The sequence below is a fragment of the Silurus aristotelis genome, assembly GCF_946808225.1.
Source record: "Silurus aristotelis genome assembly, chromosome: 4".
NCBI lineage: Eukaryota > Metazoa > Chordata > Actinopteri > Siluriformes > Siluridae > Silurus > Silurus aristotelis.
In genome coordinates, this window is record NC_139577.1 from 10,805,293 (window position 1) to 10,827,364 (window position 22,072).

General features: G+C 37.6%; 1 protein-coding gene across 3 annotated transcripts in view; it reads left to right on the forward strand.

The window, feature by feature from the left end:
- The window catches only part of cul9 (cullin 9), a 38,976-nt gene that overhangs the window by 14,902 nt on the left and 2,002 nt on the right, over window positions 1-22,072 (forward strand). The window contains exons 15-41 of one of the 3 annotated variants that reach the window (XM_083539832.1): window positions 582-672; window positions 960-1,131; window positions 1,348-1,453; window positions 1,538-1,633; window positions 1,812-1,987; window positions 4,163-4,296; window positions 5,012-5,197; window positions 6,110-6,139; window positions 6,437-6,573; window positions 6,685-6,867; window positions 7,671-7,828; window positions 8,396-8,597; window positions 8,778-8,949; window positions 9,352-9,497; window positions 9,633-9,759; window positions 9,915-10,117; window positions 10,282-10,532; window positions 13,101-13,479; window positions 13,743-13,883; window positions 14,400-14,564; window positions 14,978-15,141; window positions 16,752-16,845; window positions 16,991-17,065; window positions 17,162-17,272; window positions 18,545-18,662; window positions 18,756-18,889; window positions 19,153-19,244. In XM_083539832.1, the coding sequence (XP_083395958.1) occupies window positions 582-672; window positions 960-1,131; window positions 1,348-1,453; window positions 1,538-1,633; window positions 1,812-1,987; window positions 4,163-4,296; window positions 5,012-5,197; window positions 6,110-6,139; window positions 6,437-6,573; window positions 6,685-6,867; window positions 7,671-7,828; window positions 8,396-8,597; window positions 8,778-8,949; window positions 9,352-9,497; window positions 9,633-9,759; window positions 9,915-10,117; window positions 10,282-10,532; window positions 13,101-13,479; window positions 13,743-13,883; window positions 14,400-14,564; window positions 14,978-15,141; window positions 16,752-16,845; window positions 16,991-17,065; window positions 17,162-17,272; window positions 18,545-18,662; window positions 18,756-18,889; window positions 19,153-19,244 (4,043 nt within the window). The remainder of the gene's footprint in view (window positions 1-581; window positions 673-959; window positions 1,132-1,347; window positions 1,454-1,537; window positions 1,634-1,811; window positions 1,988-4,162; window positions 4,297-5,011; window positions 5,198-6,109; window positions 6,140-6,436; window positions 6,574-6,684; window positions 6,868-7,670; window positions 7,829-8,395; window positions 8,598-8,777; window positions 8,950-9,351; window positions 9,498-9,632; window positions 9,760-9,914; window positions 10,118-10,281; window positions 10,533-13,100; window positions 13,480-13,742; window positions 13,884-14,399; window positions 14,565-14,977; window positions 15,142-16,751; window positions 16,846-16,990; window positions 17,066-17,161; window positions 17,273-18,544; window positions 18,663-18,755; window positions 18,890-19,152; window positions 19,245-22,072) is intronic. The other 2 variants (XM_083539833.1, XM_083539834.1) reach the window with 2 other exon arrangements.

The following is a 22,072-nucleotide window of genomic DNA, read 5'->3' on the forward strand; positions in this document are numbered from 1 at the left end:
CTACCACTGTTTTGGCACCTGAGTGACAATAATTAATTACACATCTGCTATAGATTTATGGTCAGTACTTTGTGAAGGCGTTTAAAGATCTAGCTGAGTTCAGACTAAATGTCAGCTTGTAATTTAAATAATTCCACAATTTGTTTTTATTGGTTAAAATAAACTGTTTAATAATGTTCAAAGAAAGTGATAACATTGTCAATTGTCAGTGTAAAACCAAAATAGTTTTGGGTCCAGTAGTTGCTCATTACTGTATTCTCACCTGATTCACAAAATCATATTTTTTCCCTCTGGTTTGTTTGGTTTAAGTAAAAGGTAGATAAGAGGCAGTGACATACAAGGTTTAATAAAACCTATGTAAAAGTTAAGTTTTACATTTTGCAGTTACTTATTTGTTAAAAGCCCAAAGCAACTTGAGTACAGTAACAATAGCCCATGCTTTAAAAATGAATTGAATGCATTTTCAGATGAATCTCGACAGCCCAGATATTTACTGAATTAAAATGAGTAAGACACAATCATAATGATTAGAAACAGTTGCCCATAAATGTAAATAACATATGATTCTTGTTTTCTATTAGATGGTCTTGGGCCATATTGAGGAACATCGACGCAACCACCAGCCAATTAACATCCCCTTTTTTGATGTGTTCTTGCGCAACTTGTGCCAAGGTTTGAAAACGACAACTGTACATACCATGCTAACTAAACATAATGAAAACAATATTTTTTTTTCTATATTTGTTTGTTTTGAATTTCTTAACAGTAAAAGTAATGTTTTGACTGCTTAAGTAACTGTTGAGGTCTGATATGCTATTTCATATAGTATGTGGAACTTAATAGAGACTTTGCTGCACTCAGAGACCTGAAACGACAACAACAACATAGACATATTGTGTGTATATCTGCAACACACCGTTTTAAAGTTCATTTAGAATTAAATTAAATGTGTTTCTAAGGTTCCAGTGTGGAGCTGAAAGAGGATAAATGCTGGGAAAAAGTGGAAGTCTCCTCTAACCATCACCGAGCAAACAAGTTGACTGACAAGAATCCCAAGACATTCTGGGAATCCAATGGATGCACAGGCTCTCATTTTATCAATGTTTACATGCACAAGGGGGTCATTATTAGGTAGGTGTGTGTATGAGCAGATATATATATATATATATATATATATATATATATATATATATATATATATATATATATATATATATATATATGAACAGAGTATGATGTAGTAAAATCCTTTTAATGACATTTAAACATAAAAATATAAATGGAATATAAAAATAAAATTGTTAATAATGTTTATTTTTTTTGTTTGTTTTGCTTTTTCTCCTGAAGGCAACTGGCAGTCCTGGTGGCCAGTGAAGATTCAAGTTACATGCCAGCACGTATTGTAGTACTGGGAGGAGATGATCCCACAAACATCAACACTGAGCTCAATACTGTAAGAATGGATACTGTCCATGCTGCATTAACAGTGTTAGTGTCCCATTCTTGTTGAATGACGACTTAATTTGGTGTTTAACAGGTAAATGTGCCGCCGTCTGCTAGCCGTGTCGTTCTGCTGGAGAACATAACCCGCTTCTGGTCCATAATTCAGATCAGGATCAAGAGGTGTCAACAGGTCAGGCAGAAACATTGTGTTTTTTATTGTGGTTTCTTGTATTTTGTTTTCTTTAAGGACAGAGATTGATCCTCATACTTTGTGAGCATTTTAAAAACACTATCTTGATTAAGGCCAGCAATAGCCAAATAATAGGTTGATAATGCTGAATGAATGTATGTGTTAATTTTACCATCAGGGTGGAATTGATACTCGAGTACATGGCTTTGAAATTCTGGGGCCAAAGCCAACATTCTGGCCGGTGTTTAAGGAGCAGCTGTGCTGTCGTACCTACCTGTTCTACACAACCAAGGCTCACACATGGTGCCAGGAGATCCTAGGGGACAGCAGTCAACTGCTTCAGCTTTTCAATAAGTGAGTATAATCTGTTTATAAGAGATCGTTTTTGTTCTATTTATCCTTTTATGTATACAGGTGAGTTCCACTAAGAATAAAAATCCCTTTTGCAAAATGGAGCACTAACCAAGATAGCAACATAAAACAGACACATGTGATATTAACCCACCTTTTTAAAACTTTGTAAATTAACGTTTTAAAAGCACGAGTGAGCATTTCCCTGCTTAATTCTGAGAAGGATGAATAACAATATAGCAGATCATTTTTAAAAAGTTATGTCTGATTGTACAGCTGACAATTGGAAAATTTTAAATAACTGGTAGACCCTCCATTTATGTGAAATTTGTCATTCGAGTAACTTGCTGAATAAAGGGAGAACATGTTTTGATAGATTTTAATAGAAAAGTGGGAACATTTCTTGTCAGAGCTTGCCAAGTTTGGAAACACCTAGTGCGTTTATAATATTCTTGAGACACACGTCACGTTTCTGTTCTTTATATGCAACAAACCAAGTCATTGCATTTTATTTCAATTGACTTTCACCAAACAAATATAGAAACACGCCAGATGACAGCTTGCTCTCTAAATAACCTTTACAGAGCTTTCTCAAAAATCAAAAGTCAAGGAACTTTTTTTTTTTTTGTCATTTCAACCACTTATAAGCCGACACAGTACACAGTGAAATGAGACAACGTTTCTCCAAAACCCTGGTGCCACATAAAAAAAACATAAAACAATATAAAACAACATAACAGAAAAACACAGAGCTAAGGACTAAAGTAAGTTGTTTTTGCCATTTAAAGTGCATCGTGTGCAACCTGGTGCATACAGTACACAAAATACCAAGTAGTGCCACTAGTAAACCTACTGTGTATTATACAGTACAGTGTGCAAGAGAGAGCTGGATACAGGAGTGTACTTGTAAATAAACACAAAAGGTTGTGCAAAATCGCAATAGCTGCAGTGAAATAGATGTGTAAAAAAACAGTTATGTAATAGTAAAATATAATATGGGTGGTGCTAAAGACATGGATGTGTGAAATGAGTGTGTGTTTGAGTTCAGATTTGTAGCAGTTCAGCATACACAATTGAGTGAGAGTGTGGGAGTGAGTTTCAGTTCAGTTCTCTGTTGAGGATCCTGATGGCTTGAGGGGAAAAAACTGTTGCACAGTCTGAATGTGAGGCCCGAATGCTTCCGAACTTCTTACCTGATTTGTAGGACAGTGAAGAGTGTGTGTGAAGGGTGTGTGGGGTCGTCCACAATGCTGTTGGCTTTGCGGATGCAACGTGTGGTGTAAATGTCCGTGATAGAGGGGAGAGAGATTCCAATCATCTTCTCAGCTGTCCTCAATATCCTCTGTAAGGTCTTGCGATCCGAACTGGTGCAGATCCCAAACCAGGCAGTGATACAGCTGCTCAGGATGCTCCCAAAAGTCCCTCTGTAGAACGTGGTCAGGATGGGGGGAGGGAGATGGGCTTTCCTCAGCCTTCTCAGAAAATAGAGACGCTGCTGGGATTTCTTGGTGATGTAGCTGGTGTTGAGTGAAAGAAAAAGTGGTGTTGAGTGGTCTTGTTATATGGAAAAGTTGTTTACAGTTAGCCATAGTCCAGACGGAATTGTATGTTGAAATGTTGTAGAAAATGTTGGTTCACTATTCCTTTAAATTGAAATAAGTTTCCAATTTTTCATGCTTAGAACATCCCCAAACCATTAGGCTTCCACCTCCATGTTTGACTGTGGGGGTGAGGCAGTCTGCTGACATCTGATCTCCTGTTGTCCATCTTAAAAAAGTTCTTCTGTTTGAGTCAAAACATTTCCAATTTGCTCTTACCTATCCACACACATTTCTTCCAGTCATTCATTGTCCAATAACTGTTTATATTAACAACAGGAACATGCATGTGTCTGTTCTGTATCACTCCATCTCTTACAGTCCCATGTGACTCAGTGAAGTGATATGACTCCTTTATTAATCTTTTGGACAGGTTATTTTAAAAACATTTGCGGCCTTAAAGATTCAGTGTTAGATTGTTTAAAGCAGTTTGTGGGATTTGTAATATCAGAAGACAGTAAATGTGTGCAAGCATATACAGTAAGGCTTAACATCACATTTTATCAAATGATGAGGCAATGCTGTTGATGTAAACACATGAATGGTACTGATTAACACTTTCCCCCCTCTCTCTTGTAAGGTTGAACAGTGCTCTGCGCCATGAACAAATGTTTGCTGACCGTTTCCTGCCTGATGCTGAGGCTGCAGAGGCTCTTGGTCGTACATGCTGGGAGGCTTTAATCACTCCTATTGTACAGAGCATCACTGTCTCTGGTAAACAGCCCTTGTGTATAATCTAATCTAAAAATTCTCAGACATATGTTATGGATGGTACAATTATATTGTGAAGAATAATCAATGGTTTACATTTTTCATGTAATTTTATTCTGAGATTATTTGAACTATCCAGTATCCAAACGCATGAAACGCTTGTGCATTTTTACTTTAGACTTAATTTTTTTCAGGAAAGGTGCAAGCAGGCACAAACCTGACACTTTTTAAAATTAAAATGAGTTTCCAAAGTGGATATATAAAAAAAAATAAAAAAATGCTGTTTTCACATTGTAGTGTGGACCAAGAAAATGGAGATTTAAGAAATAGAAATATTATATTTATAAATGTAGTATATTTTTGATCATGTGACACATTCAGCTCAAACAGCATTTTAGTCTTGGGTAACTTTTTATGCATTAAGTTGATTTTAGCAGACTGTAAATATGTACTGCTTTTTAAACTGTACATTGACTACTGTAAAATATATCCAAGTTTAATTTCTATAGTATTGTCCCTTAAGAAAATGCACTATAATGGTTTCTGGATGGTATGTGAGGGGTGTACTCAGTTTTGTGAGCTGCTATAATTCAGACACAGTGTCTGGTGTCAAGTTCTGTCTGCTAATTACTTTCTAAAGTGTTGGTTTGAGTCGTTTTATTCTGTGGTATCATTTGTAGGTACTGAAATTGTTGTTTTTTTTTTTTTTTTTTTACAGAGAGCCATGTTCTGAGCCCTTTGGCCTGGTTGCTCACTGAATACTTGGAGAATTCAGAATCTTCAAAATGCTATAAGAGCCGAGCTGCCATCTTCAACTCACGCGTACGTCGCCTCAGCCACTTACTGGTTCATGTGGACACAAGCCGAGTGGATATAGAAGAACTTAAACCACCTGTCAAATCCAGTGAGTGGAGCAATTTGAAAAATCTCAAGAACTTTTAATGAATTTTTTAAATGGAAGTGTCTTCTAGTCGTGCGTTCACACAAGAACACGTTATGAAGAACGAGGAAGCTGTGTTTCTCCTGTGTTAGTGTGCTCCTTTAAGCTGTTAGACGGGCAATTGTGACCGGACAAGAGACAAAAAAAAATTATTTTCTTATGTGCTGGAAGCAAAATTGCACAGGATTGCATAGTACTGTTTAATAAATACTAATACATCACTGTGTATTCAACACTATATGGACAAAACAGCTATATGTTGTTATTCCACATATGTTAAATGTTACCAAAGTTAGAGAGACACAATTTTATAGATGTCTTTGTATGTAGTAGCATGACCTTTTTCCCTTGACAAACTAGAAGACCCAAAACTGTTCCAGCATGACAATGCCCCAGTCCACAAAGCTAGAATCCATAAAGATATGGTTTATATGGGTTAGAGAAGAAAATCTCCTGCTGTAGAACTCTGACCTCAACCTTATTGAACACCTTTGGGATGAATGTGAACACTGACTGCACCCCAGACCGCCTCACCTCACCTACATCAGTACCTGACTTTACTAATACCCTTGTGTCTGAATGAGCACATATCTCCACAAACACACTCCAAAATCTAGTGGAACATCTTCATCCACAGAGGAGTAGAGGTTATTATAATAGAAATTGGGCACTAAATGTAAAATGGAATGCTCAGAAAGCACGTAATATCGTATGGTCAGGTGTCCACAAACACTTGTCCATATAGTGTGTCCCGTAGTGTGTTGTGTAGGATCTTACATTTAATTTAGTTTATTTTTTCATTTTTTGTTTGGGTTAATCAGAAATATTTTCAGAGCACTTAGGCTTCTGAATTTCAAACTTGTTTTTTGTTTTCAGAAGGTATCAACAGAAGCAAAGATGTAAAGAGTAAGTAACAGTTTAGAAAATAATCAGCATTTTATTTTGCACATTTTTGTTTGTAATTGGGTTTTTCTATCAGTGTATCCCATTTACCCATCGATTCTGTGATAAAGCACGGAAAATTTCATGTCAGCATTTATGCATTTTTTTTTTTATTTTTTGTTCAAAAAATTGCACACATTTTACAGTTCTGCAAGACTTTATTATTGTCAGTTGCGCTTTCTTGCTTCCATATCAGTCATTGTGGTCACTTGTGCTAAATTCTGATGCAAAGCTCGAAATGTTTCTTTTTCTGCAATTCAGATGGTAAAGAAGGAAAGAACAAGGAAGCATCTGGAGCATCCTCTTCCTCCTCTTCATCTGCTGCTAAGCCCAAAGTGAAGAATACGAGCAGCATTGCTGGAATTGCACTTTGCTGGCAGAGTGTCGTACAACGACAGGTCATTTGACTTATTTTATATGATCAAGTTTCTAAAAGTACTAATTGCTGCATTTACTTTAACATGACAAAGATGCATATTTTATTCAATTTCCTGTATGTGCTTTTACAGGTGAAGAAATTTCTGGATTCAACGTACAATCTCCCCGACTTTGTGGAGCGCTACAAGAATATGTACTTGCGCCTGAAGAATGCCATGGAGGAGCTCTTTGGCCAGCAAACAGCCTTTGTGTTGGCACTGCGCCATGGGTTTTCTGCAGCATTGTTGCAGCTCTCCATCCTTACTGCTATGCATGTGAGTCTCACCTCTCCGCAAACCTTTTGTGCTTTTGCCAGAAAGTCCCGTTGGGTGTGAGTAAAAGTTCATAAGAAATGTTTGCCTTAAAGCTCTTTATCGTGGTGGACATTTGTTTTACGATGCGTCAATTTTAACAGATTTGCATCAGTAAAAATCTATTTCTATATTATTAGCTTTAGCGCTATACTTTTATTATTTCGAAGGTGACCAATAATTGGTGACTAATATTTTATATGTAGATTGATTTTTTCCCCCCGCTGTTACTCAAGAGTGTTCTCTCAGCACTACTGCTGCCACATGAATATGGCACATCACAACACTACAGAGACCGATGCGTGTCCTGAGAGTCACTTAGAATACAGATTAACATGGCAGAGGTAGAGCTGCATTTTCCTGGAGACAGAACAGAAAAAGAACCTCTGGTTTTAATTCATCTGTTTTTTTGCACTACAAAGGCCTGTTTGTGAAATTGCCATGAGTTAGAAGTCAGAAGGCACTTAAGTACATTGATGATTTGCTGTCTTTCTGAACTAAAGAAAGAAAAGTGAACTATCTGTGCCATATTGAATTGCAGAGCATCATATTTTTTTTGCTTTAAATCGAATTTAAATCTGATCGCACTGCATCGCAACAGGGTGGAATCGTATTGTAGCTGCTTCACATGTATCTTTAATGTATTATATCATTGGCTATGCATTGGAATGCCAATCGCAACGGCCTCAGTTATGAAGATGCACATCCATAATTTTTTTTGTGTTAAAAGCTAATCAAAGCCATGATTTTCTTTTTGTACTCACCAGGTGAGTGAACGGTTTGCTCAGTACATAGACCACATGATCCAGGAGAGTGGTGTGGATACTGGGAATGTGGAGACTCTAAACAAGCTGCAACAGTTCCTGGAGCCCATGCTCTTCCTCTCAGGATTAGAGTTGGCCAACACATTCGAGCACTTCTACAGGTGTGAGAGGATTTTTGTAATGTGTTTATGAATTTACACTATATGCGAATTTTTTATTTTTTATTATTATTTTTTTAAATAATGGTTCTAGCGTTCTAAAGGGGTTGTACTTGGATGCATGTCTAACAGAAGTACTGTTTGTTTTTGGCTTAACAGGGACGCTTTATGGGGTTACATTAGAGAGGGGTAACACACAATGGGTGCAAGTCTCAGACACACAGAACTGGTGTAACTTCTGTGTGGGCCTCAATTTTCAGCACTGTTCTCCAAATCATTCAATTGACCTAAATCTAGTTGAGTAGGATGAAAACCAGGCCTTGGCAAGGAGTGTCTTCCAGCAGGACACTGATCTTGTTGTATTTACCTGCAGAGTTCCATCTAAGGTTTTAAGTATTTGAGCAGACATCACAAATCCTAAAGAAAAACGAGGCCTACATGTGTGACAGTTTCACCAGTTCTGTCCGGAGGATTGAGTTAAAATTGTTAAAATTGTGAGAACCTTTTGAAAGTCAAATCTTTTTTAAATTATTAATAATAGTAAAAAGACTTGAATAAATGTTTTTGTAGGTACTACCTGGGTGATCGTCTGCTGAGCCAGGGGAAGGTGTGGCTGGAGAGTGCAGTGATTGAGCAGATTGGAACTTGTTTTCCTGAGCGTTTCCCTCAGCAGATGTTGAGCAACCTGAGTGAGTCCGATGAACTGCAGCAGGAATTTCACCTCTACCGACTGCAGCAACTGGACAAGAGTCTGCAAGATATGGAGGAGGAGGTGAGAGGAAAATTTCCTATTCTGATAAAAGTACAGTAAGAATCAGGTTTGTAAATTCATGAGATGTTCTGGAGGATGTGTAAGCGCTTGGCTTTTCCTTGTATTAAAAAGGAGTCAATAGTGGGATTTTATCAGTGACTACATGCGTGTTTGAGATTTTTTGGACTATGTGTTGATCAGATGATGGAGGATCAGATGTCTGAGCCGGAAGAAGAGTGTGAGGTGAAGGTGCTGGTTTTATCTCCACGTTGTTGGGCTGTCTCTGCTCCCTGCTACATGGAGAATCCCAGGAAATATTTCCCTAAGAAGCTCTGCAACTACCTGGACGAGTTTACTGACTTCTATTCCAACAGTTAGTTTCCACGTACATGATATGTTCACCACAATAGTTTTCGTTTAGTAATTTTGCTTAGGCACAATTGTTTTAAAGGCAATTATTCTTATTTATGTATTTATTTATTTATATATATTAATTCATTTAGAAGTTTGTCATTAGATTATTATATTAAAAACAAATGTAAAAAAAAAAAAGAAAACTGCTATTAAATTACTATTGCAGAACTAGGCCAGATAAAAAAAAAAAAAAAGTCTGACATTGATTGGATAACCTGTGATTGCATGAGAACACTATAAAGTGATAAAAAAAAAATTTTATGAATTTAATTTAATTTCATCAAAACAAATTTAGAATAAAGCCAAAATCCTCATTCATTGACAGTCTGTTGGTCAGCTATAACTGTGTATTTATCTATAGGTCAGTGCATGTATCAGCTTAGCAACAGTAAGCCACGACGGTTGCAGTGGACCTGGCTTGGCCATGCAGAACTGTCTTATGGCTCCTGCACACTATACGTCTCCACATTGCAGATGTACATCCTGCTTCAGTTCAATTACCAAGAGGTAATAATTCAGAGTAACTGGTCTGATTTATATATTTTTTTATTTAAAGACAATTAACTGTCTTAACTGTCTCTTAATATGCTTTCTGTCTCACTCTCTTGTTTTCTACCCTCTTGGTGATTTTCTCTTCCTCAGGAAGTAAGCGTGGAGGCCCTGCAGCAGACCACTGGTCTTTCCCCAACTGTACTGGTCCATGCTCTCACACCTTTGACATCAGAGAAGGGCATCCTGATTCATGAAGGTCTTCAAGATCCTCAGAAGGGTGAGCATGCGGCAGTATGGCTTGCTCATATATAATCTTATCAAATATATTCTTATTAAAACATAAAATGTGTTCTGATCCTTTAGCCTTAGGATTTCTTTCAAATTGGAAATTACTTATATATATTTTAAACTAATTTTCCTGTAATTCTTTAGGGGTTCTCAGGTTGAATATAACATCCTTGACACAGAGTTCAGAGAAGCAAAGGTATCAATACCTACTGCCAAAACAGACCTACCTGAATGTGGATGAAGATGCAGCCCTCACTCTGGAGAGGAAACGGAATCATATGTACTGCCTCATTGTTCAGATCATGAAGAACGAGAAGGAGATGCATATAGACAACTTGGTGTTTAAGGTCAAGTCTGATTCACTAGAACTATTAGCTTTGAGGTTCTCTAATTCATAACTAAACAGTGTACATGCTAATCTCTTACTTTGAATGCAGTGTTGCAGAACTAATTGCTAAGAGAACAGCTTGTACTTATCAAGGTGTTCTGATTGTGTTTTTTTATGCTACAGGTGTTGGACACTTGTCAAAAGCAGGAAGTTGTTCGTCCTTCCACCACTGTGCGCTTTAGCTGCAGCACCACGGATGTACTTTCCTGCATCATGCACATCATCAACAAGGGCTACATCCGCCGTAATGAAGATAACCCCCACATCGTGGAATTTCTGGTCGAAGATCCGTCCACTCCCCAGAAGAGCCAGGCTCACTTCTTCAGCAAGCTGGATCTGAACAAGAGCACGAGCAGCACCAAAGCTGACACAAGGTGTGCTGATGACCCACTTGAGCATGGGGAGGGTGAAGACAAGCAATGACTGGGGTGATACCTGCTCTGCCCAATGAGAGCATATTCTTTTTGTTTTAGGGCTGGTTTGTCATTTTTCAGTCTTAAGAGAGGAAAGGTTCTTCTCAATGGGCAGTCTTTCCAGGTCATACCTTTCGCTTCCCTGTTTCTTCTGTGTGTTTCCATGAAAGAGGGCATAATTTGCTTCTTGATGAATATTTATTGCGTACAACACAAATTAAAAAAAAGTTGGGACACTGTTTAAAATGCAAATATAAACAGCATGCAATGATTTGCAAATCTCATAAACACATTTTACTTCGAATTGAACATAGAGATCACATCATATGTTTTAGCTGAGGAAATGTACCATTTAAAAAAAACCTAAATAGGATAAATTTGATGCCATAAAACATCTAAAAAAAATTTGGGACGAGGGGAACAGGAACCTGGAAATGTAACAACTGAAGAAACATTTTGCAATAATAAAAACATCAGATCAGTAACATGATTGTGGATTAAAAAGACTATCTTAGAGTGGCTCTCAGAAATAAAGATGGGCAGAGGTTTACCAATGCAAAAAAAAAACCTTTAGATTAATTGTTAGAATTTCAGAAACTGTTCTGAAACATAGGATTGGGAATACTTTTACATATAGTACATTATATCATGAAAACTTCTGAGAATCTGAAGAAACCTCTGAATGAAAGGGACAAGGGCAAAAATCAACAATTGGATGGATGCCTGTAGTCTTCAAGCCCTAATATAATAATCACTGCATGGGTTAACACCTCAAGAAATGACTGTATATGAACATAGATCCCTGGTTCGGTGGTTAGTTGATTAGAATTTTAAAATTTTTTTTAGAAACCATAGACACAACTTCATACAGACTAAAGAGGAGAGGGACTGTCTGGCTTATCAGCGCTCAGTTCAAAAGCGTATGCTAATGGGTTCATTAGTGCCTATGGAATGGTTAACTTGTTGAAAAGCACCATCAGTGCTAAAATGTATATGCAGGTTTTAGGGCAACATATGCTTCTATTCAGATGACTTCTTTATTCAGGGAAGGCCTTGCATATTTCAGCTCATACTGGATTTATTGCATCAGCATGGATTCATAGTAGAATAGTAGAGTAAAGTGGCCTGCTTGCAGTTCACACCTTTTACCTTTTGAAAACATTTGGTACATCATGAAAAGGAAAATATGATCGGTTAGAATCCTGTATTAATCACAAATGGGACAACGTTCCTCTTATAAAACTCCAGCGGCCGGTCTTGTGAGGTCCCAGACATATATACGGACGATTCTTAAAAGCTACACCATGGCAAACATGGCTGTCATAACTCTTGAACATGTAGCTTCCATTAAATTATAAATTACCTTATTTTGTCCTTAAAACGATACATTTCCTCAGTTTAAACATTTGATATGTTTTCTGTTTTCTACTGTGAATAAAATAAATACTGTGAGATTTGCAAATGCATTCTGGTTTTATATACATTTTATACAGCTTCTTCACTATTTTTGGAATTGGCGTTGTACTCTTTATTATCTTCATGTATTAGTGGCTTTCCTTGATTAAGGAAAGCTCCATTTTCTGCTCAGTGCCACTGAAATGAAATCCGCTCCTCTTTTGCTAGATGGGGAATGTTTGTTTTAAAATTTGATAAAATGGTTTTGTTGAAGTCACCAAACACAGACTTTTTTTTTTTTCTTTTCTTTTTTTTTTATAACCAGAATAAAGCCAAAAGTGCCTTGCATTTATTTGATAAGATCTGTTATAAATAGAGGAACTAGTTGAAAAATGTGCGGACATGCTTACTGTCAGATTATTTATTTGTTGTTTTGTGGTTGTCAATCTAAATATTTTTTTTAATGCTTAATTGAGAGTTTACTAAACTGCAACTAAAAAGACAACCAGAAGTACTTGCCACACCCCATGTTGAAATGCATTATTGGTTATACATACTTTTCTTATAACCATATCTTGGCAGAAACAAGGTGACCGTTCTAGAATTATGGCCTTATAACCCCAAGGCCATAGGTTCTGTTTTGTTTGTGGTTGTCTGTGTTTTGTCTGGTGTTCCCTGATGTATGTTTTTTTTTTTTAAGTCAGTTGCAGCATTTTGACGAGATATAATCTCAAGAAAAGAGCTTCTGTTATTCTGAGATCACAAAAAGAATAAATAAATAAAGAGCACATGGGCTTTCTGGACTTCTGTAGGTAAAACTATGCAATAAATCTTTTGTTTCTGGTGCATAAACCAACCACCAGATTTATACATGGAGGTGTTTAGAAGCCGGCATCTCATATAATGTTTTTTTATCAAATTCTTAAAAATAAAACCTAATACTCAATGTCCATGTTTGTTGCTTTTTTATTCTTTTTTATTTAATTATAATTGATCAAAATAATTCTCTTTTGAAATCATTACTGTTGAGACTAGTATAAATGTATTAAGATGGGTATGCTGTAGACTTTTATGGGGAGATCTGTACCCCTTAATACATGTTGTGACTTGCTTTGTGTATGTCTTCTCCTGCAGCCTGGGAGGCCCTGTTATGGCCCCTCAGCGGGTGGAGGATGGGGCATTGGAGACCGTGCTCTTCTCCATGGGTCGCACCATGACCCAGGAGGAGGTGAGGCATCTGATGCAACGCACAATCCAGCAGTTGGCTGACACGCTCACCTTGGAAGAGGAACCGGCTGAGCATCTGCTCATGCACTGCAAGTGGAACATCGACATGTTGATCCAGCGCTATACAGACGATCCGGAGACACTGGTGCTGGCTGCCGGCCTCAAGATCCGCAACCCTCAGCCTCCCCCTACGCCTATGAGTTTCTGCCCTGTCTGCTTTGTGTCTCAGTTTGGGGACAGTGACTCTGAACCCATGATGCTCAGCTGCAGGCACTACTGCTGCAGGGTAATTATCATGCCTGCAGGTGTGAGCTGATCTTTGCTTTAAATGATGAAGTCCAGATTATAGATGTGGGTCTAATAAGCACCAGAATATGAAAATGTCTACTTTAGTATATTGCATTTAAAAAGGAAGGAGGACAGACAAGGTACCAAATGTGGCATGGCTTGAATTCACCATAGGGCATGTGTGACTTGATATATTTTAATCTGATTTTTAGTTGAAGTAATATGTATTTAAGTTCTGACTGATTTCCGTATCTCACCCAGTCTTGCTGGCAGGAGTACCTGACTGCCCGGATTGAACAGAACCTGGTGATGAACTGCGACTGTCCCATCACAGACTGTCCTGCTCAACCCACTTCTAAGTTCTTCTACAGCATTCTGACCGACAAGGATACCATTGCAAAGGTCTCAATTTCATCTGCATTTTACAGTTATTTGCTCAGTAGCTCCTAGTTTTATAACCACAAATGACTGTAGAAAGAACATTACTCATAATCTTACATTCCAGTGCTCATGTTAGTTCTTTTTCTTCAGTGTTCTGTATCATTTAAAGATTTATACAAAAAAACATTTATCACATTCTTTGTCACCCAAATGAGGATGGGTTCCCCCTTTTGAGTCTGGTTTCTCTCAAGGTTTCTTCCTCATAACATCTAAGGGAGTTTTACCTTGCCACAGTCGCCATGGCTGCTCATCAGGGATAAATGCACACCAGTAACCTTAACTCTTACAATTTTGTAAAGCTGCTTTGAGACAATGTCTGTTGTGAAAAGCGCTATAGAAATAAACTTCACTTGATTTGATACTCAAACCAGAGCATTTTTCGAATATGGTCAGTCTTAAACCAGATTTTCATGTATTACTTTTAGTTTACAGTTTTGTTAAGAAATCTTAATGGGATGTTGCATTTGCTTCTTGCAGTATGAGAATGCACTCTTGCGGGGTTATGTGGAGTGCTGCTCCAACCTGACCTGGTGCACCAACCCTCAGGGCTGTGATCAGATCCTGTGCAAGGAGAACATCGGCAGCATGGGCACCTGCTCCAAGTGCTGCTGGTCTTCCTGCTTCAGCTGCAATTTCCCTGAGGTAAGAATGTGTGCAATTTCACAATAGTTCTTTGTGTAAGCTGAAGTTTAGAGGTCGACTGAAAGTGGATTTTATCGATAGCTAGGTTGGATTTACTGCTAGCTAGGTCTTACTTGCTGATAACCGATTATCCGATTTTTAAAATGGATATTTGATTTAAAAAAAAAAAAAAAAAAAAACACTCCATGTAAAATAATACTGAACTTTATTACAAAAAACAGTACAGTATGAAAATGTGTTACATAAAATAAATATAAATGTTAATTATATTAATAAACATTGAAGAAAATAAAAAGTATGCGGATAACGGAACCCTCTACTTAAGTTATGTCACCAATTGACATACAGGATATTCCAAGGATTCATTCGTGCACTATTTACAGTATATTTATATACATTTGTACAATCACCAGGCTCACTATCCAGCCAGCTGCAGTCACATGTCCCAGTGGATGGATGATGGTGGCTACTATGAGGGCATGAGCATGGAGGCTCAAAGTAAGCATTTGGCCAAACTCATCTCGAAGCGTTGCCCAAGCTGCCAGGCACAAATTGAGAAAAATGAAGGATGTCTTCAGTGAGTATATACATACATAAATATATATTAAGTGTATGACCACAATGTAAAAGAAATGTAACATTTACTTCACTTCTTAATGCTTCTGTACTTACATTGATAATACTTTAAATGTAGCTTATGCAGTTAGGCAGAGTAACTCAGTAATTACACAAAAGTCGTTTGAGTGCACTATTGGCTGAAGTGGACTATAGTTGAGCCGAACAGCTCAGCACTATAATCATTGCAAGAATGTGTTGTATATCTGAATGTCATATAAACTAATGGAGAGAGGATTTAGTTTAAGCAACAATTAAATTATTTGTTGCTAATTATACAAATTCATGCCATACAGATTAATCATATATCATTAGTCATAAACAAATAAAGCAATCAAGTTTTGCAAATAAATGAGACACAACCAGTATATGGCTGCCTCAGATGTTGTACTTTCTGTAATCAAGTAATAGTGTTGCAGCAGCAGAGTGAATCAAATCTAGCAGATTAAGATGAGAAGATTCCATGATCTGATTTTCTCTGTGGCATGGTTGTTGATTCTTAATAGATTGGTTTTAAATATTAGTTATTGGGAAAAAAAACCCTGTGATTTAGAGGTTTGTTGATATAAGGTTACAGAGCAGAATTGTTTGAACTAAACTTAAACTGAAAGGCTACACAGAAAAGCATTTCAGAATACCGCATACTGAGGTGGGGAGGCTACAACAGGACGCAGCATCAGCTTCCACTCTTGTCAGCCAGTCATTTAAATTTAGGCATACACAGGCTCACTAACGACGGCGTTTTAGTGCCACCTTAAAAAACTCGAATCTAAGATTGCGCGAATAAAGTCAAAGCACAACGAGAATAAAGCGTTGAACATGCCGTTGTTTAACTCCTTCAGGGTCAATTTCTTTCATTATCATTCTCATGGAGAAACATCGTCTCCTCTTCGAATAGCACATAGATGTAACCATCGTTATCCTTCAGACTGCATACAAGAGGCAATTTCCTTAATGCGTGTCTGTTTTTCTTTTTCTTTTTTCTTCCTTTTTCTGAAAAATACTTTAACTTTCCTCACATAACCACTGCAGTGTCTGTTTACTAATTATAACTCTGGCTGATGGAGTTAAAGTAGTTTAATCCTAACCTAAAGTAGGATTGAACTATATCCTCCACATCTATTTTATGCAAAACAGCTAAACTTTTTGGGGGGGTTTAAGCAATATTTTTTTGTTTTGTTTTTTAACTGCTGAGTTTTACTGAAACTATGTCCATTGTGCATCTACCTTAAAGTTCAATTTTCTGCTTTGCATGGTTGACAAGAGTAGTTATTTGAGTCACTCTAGTCTTCCTGTCAACTCAAACCCTAATGACTATTTCATGACTGATCTCTTACATCAGCAGTGTGTTTATTGTTTATTCAATGTGAATTCAGCTGTTTTATTTGAACTGTATACTTCAACTTCATCTACATGATTTTAATGCATTGTGCTGCTGCCACATTATTGATGTGCCACTGGATAAATAATTATATTTACAAACAATGGTAAAGATACTCCTATTAAAATTTTATAACTGTCAGTAGTCTGTCTGTGTAAGATAGGACATGCAGCATGTGTTTGTTTTGGTAGTATGACCTGTGCCAAATGTAACCATGGATTTTGCTGGAGGTGCCTGAAGCCCTGGAAACCTACTCATAAAGATTATTACAACTGTTCAGCCATGGTAAGTGTTATACCTGGTGTCAAGTTTTTATTTTTTTACATTACACTCATGATGAACTCTACACTTGACTATGTTTAATCATTGTTGGTTTGTATGCTTATGTTAGTTATATTATTAATTTATAATAATGCATATATTATGACAGGTCAGCAAAGCTGCAAGGCAGGAGAAGAAGTTCCAGGATTATAATGAGAGGTGTACCTTTCATAACCAGGCTAAGGTTGGGATCTCTTGCTACTAATAATGATTTGTTCTGCCATGCTGCTTTAAATGCTTTTAGTGCCTGAACTTTACTCTGTTCAATTACCCTGTTTAGGAGTTTGCCATCAATCTGGAAAGCAAAGTGTCTTCCATCAATGAAGCCCTGCAGATGAAGTCTTTGACATTTGTTATCGATGCTTGCAAGATTCTTGCCCAAGGTCGAAAGGTGAACCCTTAAATTTTACTGTAATCATTTAATGCAATGTTGGTTGTTCCACAAGTACATATATTATATTAGTTCTCCCATTGCGCAAGACTTGGTTCTTGTGAAACACAAATAGCATATCTCAGGGCTTTTTAAGAAGCTGTTAACTTTAAAAAAAAAAAAAAAAAAAAAAAAAAAAAGTAAAAAGTAAAAACCACAGTAAAACATGAGCTACAGATACAAAGTTAGTAGTGAGAGCACAGGAGTGTGCTGTCGGTTTGAGGATTGATTTTTTTTAGAAAACTATCTTTATCATAATTTATTTAGCCATATATGGTTCTTCCCCAAACTATTTGAAGGCACACAATTGTATTGGATGCATTTGGATGCGGTAGCATAAAATCTTTCCTTTGCTTAAGCAAGGAAACCTAAAAGCGTTCCAGCATGACAATACTTGAATGGCCTGCTGTAGAGCTCTGACCTCAACCCTTTTAAACATCTTTGGGATGAATGTAAACGCTGACTGCACACCAGGTCTCTCTAAATTAATCTCCACAAGCATATTCCAAAATTTAGTGCAAAATCTTTCCAGAAGAGTGGAGTTTATTAGAACAGCAATTGGGGATTAACCATATGGCCAGGTTTCCACAAAGGTTTGTCCATATGTTGTATCTTAACTCGGAGGGAAAACTTCGAACCATTTTTTTGACGCTGTCAATACGGGCAATTCAATGTGGTCACACTACATTTGCTAGCGAGACATTTGGTCCCGGTGATGTGATCACATATTGTGACTTATGTCTCATATCACTATGAGGATGGATTCTGACTGTAATTAATATGAACAGTTCTGCGTTTAAGCGTCCATCACTAAACAGTATACCTCAACAATGATGGACATGTAATGAATGGACATTCAGTTCGCGTTTGTGTCTGGCTTCACTCAAGGGTTTTTTCTTCATACCATCTCGGGGAGTTTTTCACTTCCATGGTTGCCAGTGGCTCTCTCATTAGGGGTAAACTTATAAAATTCAAATTTATATGTTAGTGCTTATAACACATTTATCTCTGTGAAGCTGTTGTTAAAAGCACTATATAATTAAACCTAAACTGAAGTCTACACATGATCCAGGACTCTGATATGAATCCTAAGACCAGGGCTGAACTCTAAATGTGTCTAAAAGCTCAATTCTGTATACAAGAATTGGTCATCTAGTTCAATCTCAAGCTTTAAAAGTAATTTTTTTATTCTCTGTTTAGTGATTTCTTTTTTTTTTTTTTTTTTCTGCTCAGGTTTTGGCTTACTCGTGTGTGTACAGCTATTACAATCAGGACACTGAGAAAATGGATGTCATGGAGCAACAGACTGAAGCCCTGGACCTTCACACTAATGCCCTGCAGATCTTACTTGGTTAGAGTAAAAAAACAAACAAACAAAAAAAAAACAGTGCAAAACTTTGATTGTCCATGCATTTTAAACTGGTGTTTTTTCTTCCCCCCACAGAGGAGACTCTGTTGCAGTGCACAGACTTGGCATCATGTGTGCGATTGCTGAAGGCAGAGCACATTAACACCGGCCTCGAGCTTATTCGACGCATCCAGGAGCGCCTAGTGGCAATCCTGCAGCACTCTACCCAGGTACACTCTCATTCAAAGCAGACAAGTGCACCATAAACAAAATACATTCTAAACAACCAGAAACAAAATAAACCCCAAAACCAGACGCAGTGTAGTTTAATGAAGCTGATATGAATTGCAATGAACAATGGGCTAGAATTTACAGCTTTTTATTTTCCTCTTTTGTTTTAGTTTATATTACAGCTGTAGGTATATACAAATTTATGTTGATGACCAACTTATTTTGTTTTATTTCTTTTATTTAACTTTTTATTTTTTTGTAGGACTTCCGTGTAGGATATCAGTCCAAGACTGGGCCAGATCACGAGGCCGCACAAGCCTTAAATGTTGCTAACAACACAGAAAAGAGCAAAGAGTGAGTTGCAGAAACAGAGTAAATATCAATTCTCACAAACTTGCAGACTCTGATTTACTGAGATTTAAAATACCAAACTCTCCATGGGCCATGTTTAAATTAGTTTTTTTGAATATGCTGATCAAATGATATTGATTCATTATTATATATATATATATATATATATATATATATATATATATATATATATATATATATATATATATATATATATATATATATATATATATATACATACACAGTGAGGAAAATAAGTATTTGAACACCCTGCTATTTTGCAAGTTCTCCCACTTAGAAATCAATGAGGGGTCTGAAATTGTCATCGTAGGTGCATGTCCACTGTGAGAGACATAATCTAAAAAAAAAAAATCCAGAAATCACAATTTATAATTTTTAAACTATTTATTTGTATGATACAGCTGCAAATAAGTATTTGAACACCTGTCTATCAGCTAGAATTTTGACCCTCAAAGACCTGTTAGTCTGCCTTTAAAATGTCCACCTCCACTACATTTATTATCCTAAATTAGATGCACCTGTTTGAGGTCGTTAGCTGCATAAAGACACCTGTCCACCCCATACAATCAGTAAGAATCCAACTACTAACATGGCCAAGACCAAAGAGCTGTCCAAAGACACTAGAGACAAAATTGTACACCTCCACAAGGCTGGAAAGGGCTACGGGGAAATTGCCAAGCAGCTTGGTGAAAAAAGGTCCACTGTTGGAGCAATCATTAGAAAATGGAAGAAGCTAAACATGACTGTCGATCTCCCTCGGACTGGCGCTCCATGCAAGATCTCACCTCGTGGGGGTCTCAATGATCCTAAGGAAGGTGAGAAATCAGCCCAGAACTACACGGGAGGAGCTGGTCAATGACCTGAAAAGAGCTGGGACCACCGTTTCCAAGGTTACTGTTGGTAATACACTAAGACGTCATGGTTTGAAATCATGCATGGCACGGAAGGTTCCCCTGCTTAAACCAGCACATGTCCAGGCACGTCTTAAGTTTGCCAATGACCATTTGGATGATCCAGAGGAGTCATGGGAGAAAGTCATGTGGTCAGATGAGACCAAAATAGAACTTTTGGGTCATAATTCCACTAAACGTGTTTGGAGGAAGAAGAATGATGAGTACCATCCCAAGAACACCATCCCTACTGTGAAGCTTGGGGGTGGTAGCATCATGCTTTGGCGGTGTTTTTCTGCACATGGGACAGGGCGACTGCACTGTATTAAGGAGAGGATGACCGGGGCCATGTATTGCGAGATTTTGGGGAACAACCTACTTCCCTCAGTTAGAGCATTGAAGATGGGTCGAGGCTGGGTCTTCCAACATGACAATGACCCGAAGCACACAGCCAGGATAACTAAGGAGTGGCTCTGTAAGAAGCATATCAAGGTTCTGGCGTGGCCTAGCCAGTCTCCAGACCTAAACCCAATAGAGAATCTTTGGAGGGAGCTCAAACTCCGTGTTTCTCAGCGACAGGCCAGAAACCTGACTGATCTAGAGAAGATCTGTGTGGAGGAGTGGGCCAAAATCCCTCCTGCAGTGTGTGCAAACCTGGTGAAAAACTACAGGAAACATTTGACCTCTGTCATTGCAAACAAAGGCTACTGTACCAAATATTAACATTGACTTTCTCAGGTGTTCAAATACTTATTTGCAGCTGTATCATACAAATAAATAGTTAAAAAATCATACATTGTGATTTCTGGATTTTTTTTTTAGATTATGTCTCTCACAGTGGACATGCACCTACGATGACAATTTCAGACCCCTCCATGATTTCTAAGTGGGAGAACTTGCAAAATAGCAGGGTGTTCAAATACTTATTTTCCTCATTGTATGTATATATGTATGTGTGTATAAAACACTGTCATTTGTAATAGCTGCTCATACACATGGAATAGTGAGCCTGATTCTCTCCATGATCTAAGGATGATCATAAATATGGTGGTGTTAAACAAAAGCATTTTTGTTAGCAACAATTCCGATGGCACCAGAGATGCAAATTTGTGATGAATATCATATATGAACAGACATTTACTGATCTTTGTCTCTGATTATTTTTCTGTAATTTAGAGACATAAACTTTCGTATTATTGTGTAATATGGTCTTCAAACTAAAAGTGGAAACATGATGCAAATTCACATACATATCACATGTACTGTATGTAAATATACACCGATCAGCCGTAACATTAAAACCATCGCGTAGGTCTCTCACTTCTGACTCACCAGGACCTGCAGAATCTCAGAAGCTGTTCTGTGCTATCTTTTTTCCCTATAGATGTTAGCAGCAGGTCCATTTAATTTTTCTGAGTTTAGACGTGCAGCCTCCATAGATCACACTTGTTTGTCCAGCACAACCTTTGTCATGTTTGGCTATTAAGGGGTGTGTTTGGGCAGCAACAATGTTTGGGTAGGTTAAAGTAAATAAATGTCCAGAGTATTATACTGCCTCTATTAGCTTGCCTACTTCCCATAGTGCCCCCTGGTGGCATCTGATCCCCAGCTGTCTGCATGACGTCAAAAAAAACCTTGGCTTTTTTCTTAAATTTTGGTGCACTTTTAGTATTGGACACGAGTCAGCACGTGGATACAGACTGGTCTGTCGCTACGCTGTGATGCACTGTGTATTCCGAAACCTTTCTATTATAGCTAGTATTAACTTTTTTAGCAATTTGTGCTACAGGAGCTCTTCTGTGAGCCTTCAATCCTCTTGTGCACCAATGAGCCTTAGGAGTTCATGACCCTGCCACTGGTTCATGAGTTGTCCTTCTTCGGATCACTGATGGTAGGTTTTAACCGCTGCATAACAGGAAC